This window comes from Phaseolus vulgaris, chromosome 4, assembly GCF_000499845.2.
Source record: "Phaseolus vulgaris cultivar G19833 chromosome 4, P. vulgaris v2.0, whole genome shotgun sequence".
In the NCBI taxonomy this organism is placed as follows: domain Eukaryota; kingdom Viridiplantae; phylum Streptophyta; class Magnoliopsida; order Fabales; family Fabaceae; genus Phaseolus; species Phaseolus vulgaris.
This window is the reverse complement of record NC_023756.2, coordinates 45,470,449-45,482,026: the sequence shown is the minus strand read 5'-3', so window position 1 is coordinate 45,482,026 and position 11,578 is coordinate 45,470,449. Positions and strand designations below refer to the sequence as shown.

General features: G+C 29.1%; 1 protein-coding gene across 1 annotated transcript; it reads right to left on the bottom strand.

Annotated features, from left to right (window-relative positions):
- Positions 1-5,357: 5,357 nt before the first annotated feature.
- Positions 5,358-10,010, bottom strand: LOC137837961 (cyclin-dependent kinase D-3-like). The gene is made up of 7 exons (XM_068647147.1): positions 9,542-10,010; positions 8,693-8,991; positions 8,501-8,609; positions 7,686-7,811; positions 6,412-6,647; positions 6,019-6,330; positions 5,358-5,846 (listed from the first exon to the last, which is right to left on the bottom strand). Exons 1-7 carry the CDS (start codon positions 9,644-9,646, stop codon positions 5,801-5,803), a joined length of 1,233 nt encoding a protein of 410 aa, XP_068503248.1. The 5' UTR covers positions 9,647-10,010; the 3' UTR covers positions 5,358-5,800.
- Positions 10,011-11,578: the final 1,568 nt, after the last annotated feature.

Sequence of the window (11,578 nt, the reverse complement as noted above, 5' to 3'; positions counted from 1 at the left end):
TATTTGGTTGCAAGAAAAAAAAAGGTGAGTAAAAAATAAATTTATTTGTTTAAGAAGAAAGTAGTGTTAAAAGGAAAGAAAATTATTAAATATAAACAAATTTTAGAAAAAAAATAGTTAGTGTATTATCTAATTTAGATATTGATGTATAATTAGTTACCAAATTATTCGAATTTAATGATTTTGTTAAAGTCAACCCAATAAAAAATGCATTAATTCTATTCTATTTTCTAAAAATAGTATATCGTTTAATATAATATTTTAAGTCGTTTACTTTTAAAAGTATAAATAGTGTTTTTATTCTCATTCATGAAAGGTAATGCATTTTAGTTAATATTCAATAAAATATTAAATTATTCATATTAATATCATTCATTACACAATTTTGATAATTAAGTATTTATTTAACAGTAATTCGTGGCATTAAATATTATATTGATATCTATGCTATAAGTAAATAGTTAGTAATACGTTTCCCAATTTCTTTTGAATTGGTTAATGTTACTTTATATTTCAATAATAATAATAAATAATAGTAATAATAATAATTAAAACTAACAAATTTTAAATATGGACGTTTTGAACTAATGGTGCTCTTCCTAACGAAGAAATTGCAAACTTCACTCTGTTCTTTAGCTTTCTCATTCTTTAACGGTGAATTTGAAACTCGAAGTTTCATTATATTTTTGTTTTTAAAAAAACATTGTGATAGATTAAGAGAAAAAAGTGTATATAAGAGTGATACATTTTGTACGGGTATGGACGATCGACATTATGATGTGTCTCAGTCTTCCTGTCCGAGATGACCGAGACACACGCTGACGTGTTCCAGTCTGCCTGACTGAGCTGGCCGAGACACAATGCACGGTCAGGCTGACCGACACGTATAATCATTAACGTTCAAATTAAGGTTAGTTAAGTTAAACTATCATTAAGGATTAGGTAATGCAACCTTAAGGGTGTGTTTGGATTAGAGGGTGTGGGGGAGTGGAAAGTTGAGGGTGAGTGGGGGTGGAAGTGTAAAGAAAGTTGAGGTTGTTTAAATTGTGGTATGTTAGAGTTGATGTGTGAGGAAAGTTTATTAAAAATTGTGAGTGATATGATAGTTGTAAGAATATTATAAATTATTTTGAATAGTAAAGTTTGTGAGATTACAATTTTACCCTTGTATATTATTAAAAATTCATATTTCTAATCTAAAGTTTGTTTGACTTTTTAAATTACTATAACATTTTTTTATAACATTTAATTCTAACATCAATAAATAATTAATGTCAAATACAAATTAAAAAAATTAAGTCAAAATCATATTTCTACTCAAAAGTTTGACTGTTTTTTTTAATTACTACAACATTTTTATAATGTTTTTAATTATAACATTAATAAATTATGTTAAATCTAAAAAATGAAAACCCTATAAAAATATTTTTAAAATTTTGAATTCCATTCTGTCTAAATTAAATTTTGTAAATCTTTTTTATAAACAATTCATTTTTAAATAAATAATTACTTTATACATTTATTATTAAAATATCAATTAAAAATACAACTTCTAAAATATCAATTACTTTTTAAAAAACCTACAAATTACAAATTTCTATTTCCAATTGTAAAATTATTCATTTTAAAAACATTAAATTTTTTTCTTATAACAATTAAATCTTATAACAAAAATAACTAAAACATTTTTTTTAATAGTTTTAATGATAATATTAATAATTTTTGTCCAATATTTTAAATAAATAAATCTATTCTCTTATAGACAATTTTTTTTTTATCAGCAATATTTAACTAAACTTTTTCAGTTTTCTTTAATCACTAAAACATTTTTTTATTTGATTTAATTATAACATTAATAATTTATGTTTACTATAATCAAAAACCTAAACTTTACAAATTTTTGTTTCCATTAAATCATTCATTTCATACAAATAAATATTTTTTTTAAATCTTATAAAAATTATAACTATCTACAAAAATTAAAACAATAAATCAAATAAAGGAATTAATTTACTAACTCCTTAACATAATTAACTAAACTAAAGTCTAAACAAATTATATTACAACCAACATTAATTTACTAACTCATTAACATAATTAACTAAACTAAATTCTAAACAAATTATATTACAAAACCATAATCATCCAAACAGAAATATAAAACAGAAAAAAAATAACTTTACATAAAAAATTTAAAAACCTGAAGATAAGCAAGAACAACACAATAGGATGACTGATGGGATGAAGAACACCCGTGCCTGAAAACCACATAAAACAAAATAAGAAACACAGAATTTAACAAAATTTAGAACATAATTGATTATCCATTCAGTTATATACATAGGATAATCGATTATCCATGGATAATCGATTATGTTAGTAGGCAAAAATCAAGCATAATCGATTATGGCAATAAATAATCGATTATGACCCTTTTTTCACACTTCAGATAATCGATTATGGGTTGAAATTTTTACAGATAATCGATTACTAACTTTGCTTAATCGATTATCTTCACCATAATCGATTATGTGACCAGTTTTAATTCAGCCATAATCGATTATGCACCATTCAAAGAAATGCTCTCACCTCAGACGAACCCACAGATGAACCCAGATGAATCACAGAGATGAACCCAGGACGTGAGATGAACAAGCTATACGTAACTCAAGCCCTTAACACAAACTATGATGGCTTACGAATCTCTCCAACCACACTACACTACACTCTCTAATGGCTCGCTTTCTTTGCTTTTCTGTGAATGGAGGAACCACCTTCATGCTTCGTGTTATATAGTCAGCTTCATTCCACACCCACCTACCTCACCCACTGCATTCACTCACCTTTCATAGTTTTACACACGGTCAAACGATTCCTGAGCCAAGTTAAGAATCTGAAGCTTTCATGTGGCATGCATGCAGGGGCACTGTTCAACACAAAAGCAAGGGCACCAAAGTAACTTACTATGAATGACGTGGCACTTTCTCTCTTCAGCTCAACTTTCTCTTCATCTTTGGAGAGAAGCCAAATTCACTCCCATTTCTCTTTCCCTCCATCCTCACTCGCAGCAATTCATGGATCCAAATGGGGTGGTGTTGTGACTTTCGTCGTCGCCAACAGGACCACCCCTGAAACCAAACAAGCCCTAAGTGTGATTCATTCCACTAATCAGGCCCAATGAGGTAAGCCTATTAAAATAATATAAATAGCACATATTCCAAGGAATAAGGTACATCATTTATTATTGTGCATCTACCCGAGTGTCGATCACTCGTTTTACTGACTTGAGCGTCGGAGTGTCTTCTGCAGGTACCTCCCCCATTTGGTATTCACCCGAGACTGAGAGCCGAAGGAGAAGCACGAAGGGGAGAAGGATGCAAAGCCCTAGCAACCTGCCCGACCAAAGAAGAAAGATGAAGACTTCAATAGTTCTCTAGGTTTCGTCTCCCTAGCAGAAACACATTTTAATCAGAAAAAGAAAAATAAATTTATAATTTTATAATTGTTATAGGAAAATCAATTAATAAGACCGATTAATTAGTATACATATATTAGAAATGTTCATCAATTTTAAAAGTTTGCTGAATTTTAAATTATCTAGTATCGTTTATTATTTATTTTTCCAAAAATATACTCCTCTCTTGGTTACCAATTATTATTATTTCTTACACAACTAAAATATCGATTATATTCGAGTAAATTGTCAATTTAGTCATTCAAATAATAGTTCAGTTATTTTAGTCCATAAATTAAAAAATAAATATTTTAATCAAAAGTTACATATATATGACTTAAGTAATAGTATCAGTATATTTTCAAGAACCAAAACGACAATAAACATTAAATCTAAAATCTTAATAAAAATATATATATACATTTAGAAACTTTTTAAAAAATTCTCTTAAATATAAGGAACAAGAAATCACAATTTCAGAGAAAATTATTTATTGAAATTGAAATTATTTATTGGATTCTCTTGTATTGTCGTTCTTTAAAAAAGAGAAATTTGAAAATACAATTTTTAAAAGATGCTTGAATTAAAAAGCAAACAAAATGTAAAACAAGTACAATTTTTTTTCTAAGTTTCCAAAAATATTCTTTTGGTAATTATAATATTTTTTTTACTGAAGTAACCATAATAGTTATAATATGTTTGTAGCCAATTATTTAGCATATAGACGTAAAATATAAAAATATTGCTTGAAATATAAACACGTGCCAAATGGTTTGTGACAGACTTTTAAACACGTTGTTAATGTTCATTAATAAAATCACACTTCAATCGTTTAAATTAGTTATGGACATTTGATTTGAGATTTAATTAAAAAAAAAATAAGTTCATTTGATTTCGTTAGACATACAAGTCATATTTTTTGTTTTTATTTTGTTTCTCTTAAAATTAAATTGTTTAATTAACCTCCCTACAGCATTTATTTTTATATGTTTTTATTAAATAATTATTCTATTTATAATAATATATGACTATTTATAAAAAAAATATCTTCTTAATCGTTATGTAACGACTTCTAATTGATTATGATTTTACCCTTATGGATATAATTTATTTTATTATTAAAAAAAATTACCTGCAATAAATAATAACTATTTCCATATATTCTATAAGTATAACACTAAAAAATTTAATAAAATGTTCTACTTTATAATTATTATTGGTATAAGAAAATTATTTGTTATTATTATAAAATAAAAAAATAAAATAAAAAAACTTATTGTCATTTTTGTTCAACAATGTCATCCTTCATATAAATATCTAACTTTCACACTTAAAATAACTAATACATACATTTTTTTTATTCCTAAATCATTTTTTTAAAATTATTCAAAATAGTATTATTTAAATTAAAAATGCAGATATTTTCACTAGCATTTTATGATGATGTTTGACCCAATTAGACCATTTTAAGATGAAAACAATAACTATTAATAATTAGGTCTAATAGTACCCAATGAAATTTGGTGTTTATTTTGAATAAACCATCATCAATTAATTACAAAAAAATGTTGAAATATTGAAAAATCATCAATTAATTTTCTAACGTTACCAATTTGATGGATTTTCAATTACTCATTATGATTTTTAATAATACTTCAGTGATTAATTTGCACACAAGCATGCATGACAGCATCAAACATCAGCAATGCTTCAAGAATGAGAAGTTCAGGATCAAATGAATGTCAAAATCATTAGCTTGTTAAACAAAAATTAAACCAAGGTTCTGCACATAAGAAACAAAAACGGAACAAACACAGCAAAACTCTAAACAAAAACAAATTTGCTCAGTGCAAAAGCTATTTGAAAACCCCCCAAAGAAAATACATATTATACACTTCAAGTGTAAACAATAATTTCTCTTTATGTTGAATAACAAATCAATGTTAAAATCCAGTTTTCCCCACCATCACTTTTTCAAGCCTCAGCCAAGGGCTCAAGAAAAAGCCCTCAGCCAAGGCCTTCCATGGAGAGAGATACAAGAACAAGTTCTGTTGAATGTTGAGAACAAAAATTCAGAGCAAAGGGATCCAAAGAGTACGGTTACTTAATTTTTTAATCTATGATAGTTACTTTCACTCTCTGAACTGCTATATAAGTGAGATGCTAATCTGCTGTCACTGCTACGTACTTCTTCCTTTAAAAATCAACATAATCATAGGAGCTTCATGCAGAGAGAGAGAGAGACAAGGAAGGAATGACATACATGCGAAGCTGATACGCAGTGTTTTTTCTCAACTGTATCAGAACCCTCGTGTACACTGATGCAACCATCATAGATCTAACTTGTTAAAATTCTAGATCTAACTTTCTTTTTAAATGTGATCTGTCAGCACTGCAGAACCAAAGAAAAAATTAATTAAATAAATAGCAGTTACAAGTAAATTGAGAAGACAACAAATTTGACACACACTTTCATTATTCAACTCTGATAGAAAAAATGAAATTGCATTCAACTCTGTAATGCTTCTCATTAGATATAAAATAAAGATATCAACATGTTTTACCTGGTAATTGTAGGTCTATTTGGAGGTTTCAATCCAAAAAGAGAAAAATCTAGTGACATTGGAACTGGCTCATTTTTGCCTGTGTTATCACCAGCTGCCTGTCTGACACTAACACTGTCATCAAACTTGTCTCCTTGCAAGGAATTGCCTTCAGACCCATCACGCCCTGGCATTACTCTCCTAGACTTTCTTGGAGGTGACAAGACAGTAGGACCTTCGTTTGTAATTACATCTGAAGCCTTAGATTCCTTCTTAGGGGCAGGTCTTGGAAGTTTAACAGGATCTGTGGGCAGAGGTGCAGAAGAGAAGTACCTAAAATGGAAGAGAACAGATTAAAAATCAGGCAAAGAGAAAGAAACATTTTTTCTTAAAGAGAATGGTTATGGTACATACCTGTGCTCTAATGCCTGCTGCACTGAAATTCTAGCTTTTGGATCATAAGTAAACATCTTTGACAACAAATCTAAAGCATCGTCACTTGCCATTGGAAACAAAGAACGCAAAGGTGGAGAAAGAACATGTTGATATTCAACATAATCAGGTAGGTAGACCATATCCGGCCACTGAGAAGGAGATGGAGTTCCAAATGCTGCGAAAATTTTTCCTAATTGATCAATATCACTTGAACCCTACACCAAATGACAAAAACAAACTCATGAAATCACCAGAAGGAAGATACCTAAGTACACAAAAACAATACACACTTTGAAATTAAATAGCAAAACAGTGACATAAAAAATTGTCAGAACAGGAATAACATCTATTCCAGAACATCAGCCTTTCATCATTTACCATAAAATAGTCTACTCTTATTAATAAATGGGAATGCACAGAAAGAGAGAGCCTTACTTTTTCCACACTCTCAAATAAACATTCTCAATACTCTTCTCAGATAGGGATGTGCATTTCACTCACTACCTCTGCAATTAGCCAAAAAAATTTATCTCGACCTTCTCAAACTACTCTTCTCTCTTTTTATCTTTATCTACATACTCGATCTCTTAAACCAATTATCCTTTCAATCTACTCTTTTATTTTCATCTCTAAATTAAATTTCATTGCTTTTTTATAAAAAAAAAAGTAATAGTTAAATATAACCTTATATCACAATTTAAATTTTTTATCATAAATCCAAAATTTTAATTTATATTATTAAAATATTTATTTATCATGAATTTTAATTATCACATAATTCATATGCTTTAAAATATTATTTATTATGAATTTTAATTACAAAATTTATATAATAAAAAATAGTTATATATATATGTATGAATTTTAATTGTCATATAATTTATATACTAAAAAATATTTATATATTATGAATTTTAATTATAATATAATTTATATATTAAAAAATATTTATTTCTTAAGAATTTTATTAGGTCTCAATTAAAAAAAGATATGTAATTGGGTCTTTAATTTTTCATTTTTTGTAATTGACTCTGTAGGACATAACACCGCCACAAAAATTTTATTTTCTAGCAATTTCAAGCCGTCATAATCCAACTCCAAGGACCCAATTAGAATTTTCTTTTTAGTTTAGACACAATTAAAAATTCCGAAATAGTTTAGGGATCTAGTGATTAATTTTTAACCTACAAAAAGTGAACATTTATCCTGTGCCTAATAGTTCATACATAATCACCATGAAAATATTGATTTACCTGCAGGAAGGGTCGACGAAGAAGAAGTTCAGCAAAAATACAGGCTGCAGCCCAAACATCTACCCCTGGACCATATTGCTTGGTACCAAATAATAGTTCAGGTGCTCTATACCACCTTGCAAACACCTATTCATGTATTTTGTGTCAAAAATGTGCATCAAGAGAAGTGCGAGGTACAAACACAAGGATGAAACATGTTAAGTTCAAAGGTACACAAAAGCTGACATCTAGAGGAGGCAATGAAGACATGGTATTCAAAAGAAACACTTTTGTTACAAAGAGGCTGATATGCAAGCTGCTACTTACTGATTCAACAAATTGTACTCCACTCTTCAGGAAAACATATTCACCAAAAATCTAGAAAACTTCTACTTCCAAGTCATGTCCATGCTTTTTTACCCATAATTTTTTTTCTTTCCCTTGTTTTCTTTAAGTTTTGGGACAAAGCCAGGAAGTAATAATACAGATTTCATGGTAAACGCAGCTTGACTTGCATTGTGTGTTTTCATATAAATTCGAACTAAAGCATCATAGAAAACCAAAGGTGATTATAAAATATCTAGGGAATATTCTTTTCTAGTCATGCAAATTCTAACCATCCAAATTTAGGAAAGTTTGCTAGTCTTATTATTGAAGAATCTGAAGAAAGTGGAATAATTAACAGATGAGTTGAGTTTTATTTAAATTCACAATTTACTCAGAATGCTGATATTAATTAAAGAAACCAGTCCGTTTCCAAAGTCCTTCCTCAAATTGTAAGGATTAATCCCGCATACTTAAAGGATTCCCAAGACATTATGCATAAAGAAGCAAACCTGATGAGTGAACCTGCGGTCTGGGCTTCCAAATACCCGAGCTAAACCAAAATCTGCAAGTTTCAGATGTCCGTTAGATCCTATCAACAAGTTATTTGGCTTCATATCCCTGAAAATGCATAACAAAACCTCTGAGCTCAGAACTAAAAGCAAGTAATGACTTAGAATGACCATATAAGCAACATAATCTACCTATGTAACACCCATTTCTTGTGGCAAACAGCAAGGCCTTTAAGTGTCATCTGAAGGTAAGATTTTATATCACCGGGTGAAAGAACAATATTCCGATCCCGTATAACAGCTTCAAGGTCTGTCTCCATGAACGCAAACACGAGATGTAAATTCCCTTTATGGGGAAAGGCATCAATCAGCTCAATAATGTTTGGATCTTTGAGCTCCTTAAGCAGTTTAATTTCTCTGAGAGCCGTAAAATTCACCCCTTCTTTCTGCTTGCCAAGCCGGATCTTCTTAATTGCCACCGTCTGCCCTGTCTGTCCATGCAATGAATACATCTTTATAATCATAAGGACCACAAGATAATGATAACAATAACAGTACCATTGTAGTATCATCTCATTATTAAATAAAAGGCCAATTCATGAAGACGTGTGCAGCCATAATTTCACAATACAATCAAATAGTATCCATTGCAACAAAAATCAAATAGCAGCCACAACCAACACAAAACAAAAAATTAACGGAAACTGGAATACCCCATTGCAAGTTACCACAAAAAAAGCATAGTTTTACCAAATCCATTTTTAAACAACTTTAAAATGCATACATTCCCTGAATATTATTAAAGACTTTTTTTTCCTCTTATTCAAAGATTCCATTAACCCAACCTTCAATATAAGACATTTCAACTTCTTTTCCAAGTTCCAAACTTTATTCAAACCCAATTCTCACAATCCATAACAAAATATCTTCGCTACAAATATACTCATAATTTTGTCCATAACTGTTCTTTTACTTTGTTTTTCTTTCTTTTTTTTTTTACTTTAACGAACAGAACAGAGTTAAACACTAGAAAAAAGTTACCTGCGTATCGATGGCTTTGTAAACGACACCGTATGTACCTTCACCAAGGACCTCACGCTTGAGATACCTATCGGCTACTTTCTTGGACAGATCGAATTCTGACATTTTTCCCCCCAAAATTGGCGGCGAAGATGCAAAGAAACTATGAAACACAGCTGAAATTCAGTAACAAAATTGCGAATTCACAAGTGGGTCATCTAGAAACGGCTAGGGTTTCTGGTTGGGGAAATCGCAATCTACCAATTGCATTTGAAATTGAACTGGAAAATTGAGAATAAACAAATGGGTCACGCTGGAAAAGCCTCAACTCAAAGAGTGTTGATAGTTTTTTTCTCAGTGGTGTGTGAAGGTAGAGAGAGAGAGAGAGAGAGAGAAAGAAATAGTGAAGAACTGCGATAAAGAGAGAGAGAAAAAAGAGAGAGGGAGCGTTGGACAAGTGCAACGGCTACACTACTACTACACCCAATTTGCTGAATAAAATAAAATAATAATGTAATAAACGCGCTTCAATTGTTTTATTAATTTATTTATTATTGATAATAAATACCTTTCGAGTTCCTCATATATTATATATTATAAACAATAATTGGAAGGTGTCTGATTTTATTTTATTTTTCTTTGGGATTCTTGATTAGATTTTCGTTTAACATTTAACTCTTTTCTTCGTAAAGTTAGGACCCACATGCCTAAGTTATTGATTTTCGAAAATTAATGGTTTGTTTTGCATTTTTTTATTAAAAAGTTATGCCTCTTCTTTAAATAGTTGGTATGATAGTTTCTAGATTGTTTCTTTCAGCACATATTCTTCTACTACTTTCTATAAAATGTGAAAATATTTTTTTATCTTTCTTGTTTATTCTCATAGACTAACTATCAGATTATGTAATTCGGACACGTATTTTGAAAAAATATTTTCAGATTATGTAATCTAAAAACTAATCATGCATATGAAAAAAAGTTTACAGATTATGTAATCTGAAAGCTAATTACGAATATAAAAAAAAAACTTCTAGATTACGTAATCCAAAATATTATAGAGGGATATTTTTGAAAATACGATAATTTATGGAGGTGAGAGAATAACATATGAATGTGAAAGAATAACCAGTTAGGTTTCTAAGGGGTTCCCAATGATGAGGGTTGTGTCCTTCTTATGAACTAATAATATGTAAATGTTTACTTTAATGGTTTTTAGAGGAAAAATAGAGTTTTCTTTAAGATGAGTAATGGTAATAAAGAGGTTTGATGTAAGATGTTAAGCTTACTGTGAGTCTTTGAGATTCGTTTAATGAATTTTGAAATTTTTATGTAAGGAGAAGATTTCAAGATGTTTAGCATCTAATAATTGTATGTGCTACAATAAAAAACATTAAGAAATTTGTTTCACACATATGTTTTATTATTGAGGGTATGTTGAATTTGCTTTTGATTTTGGTTAAAGAATAGAGTTGTTTTCAATTATCAATTATCCACGTTATAAATAACAACAATTATGATATGTTTAAGTCAACTTTTTGTTATTGTAAAATTACCATGAAATTGTAATTACCATGATAAAGAAGGATAATTTAGATATATTATAAAAGCAAAATAAAGAGAAATAACGAAATCTCAAAATAAAGAGGGTGGAGGAAAAGAGTTAAAAGTATTGAAGATGAATATATATTCTCTATTAGTAGTATTTTTGGTTGTTGTTAGATGGACTCGGTGTTGTTATTATATTATGTTTGTCAAAAAATAACATAAATCCAATTTTTATGAGGTACACATTATGCAAAAGTTACCCTATTGTATAATAAAATATCATCCATGAAAATTGAGCCATAATTTGAAAGTTGAGCATTTCATTACATGTGATCATTGTAAAGGAACATATTCTCCTATAAACGTATTTTGAGGACATTTTCTCACTCTACTACAATTAATTACAATGAAGATAAAATTTGAAAACCTTTCATTATTCAAGTTGCAACAAAAAAATATCCATAAACATATTTATGTTGTCACTAGTGGAAAATATCTTTTTACAATAAAATA

Bases quoted from the DNA above. Each gene is read 5' to 3' on its own strand.
- LOC137837961 (XM_068647147.1), bottom strand. From the start codon at position 9,646: ATGTCAGAATTCGATCTGTCCAAGAAAGTAGCCGATAGGTATCTCAAG. The intron at 7,812-8,500 runs GTTTGCTTCTTT...ATACATGAATAG, and splicing joins ACCGCAGGTTCACTCATCAG to GTGTTTGCAAGGTGGTATAG. The intron at 6,331-6,411 runs GTATGTACCATA...CTTCCATTTTAG, and splicing joins CAGCAGGCATTAGAGCACAG to GTACTTCTCTTCTGCACCTC.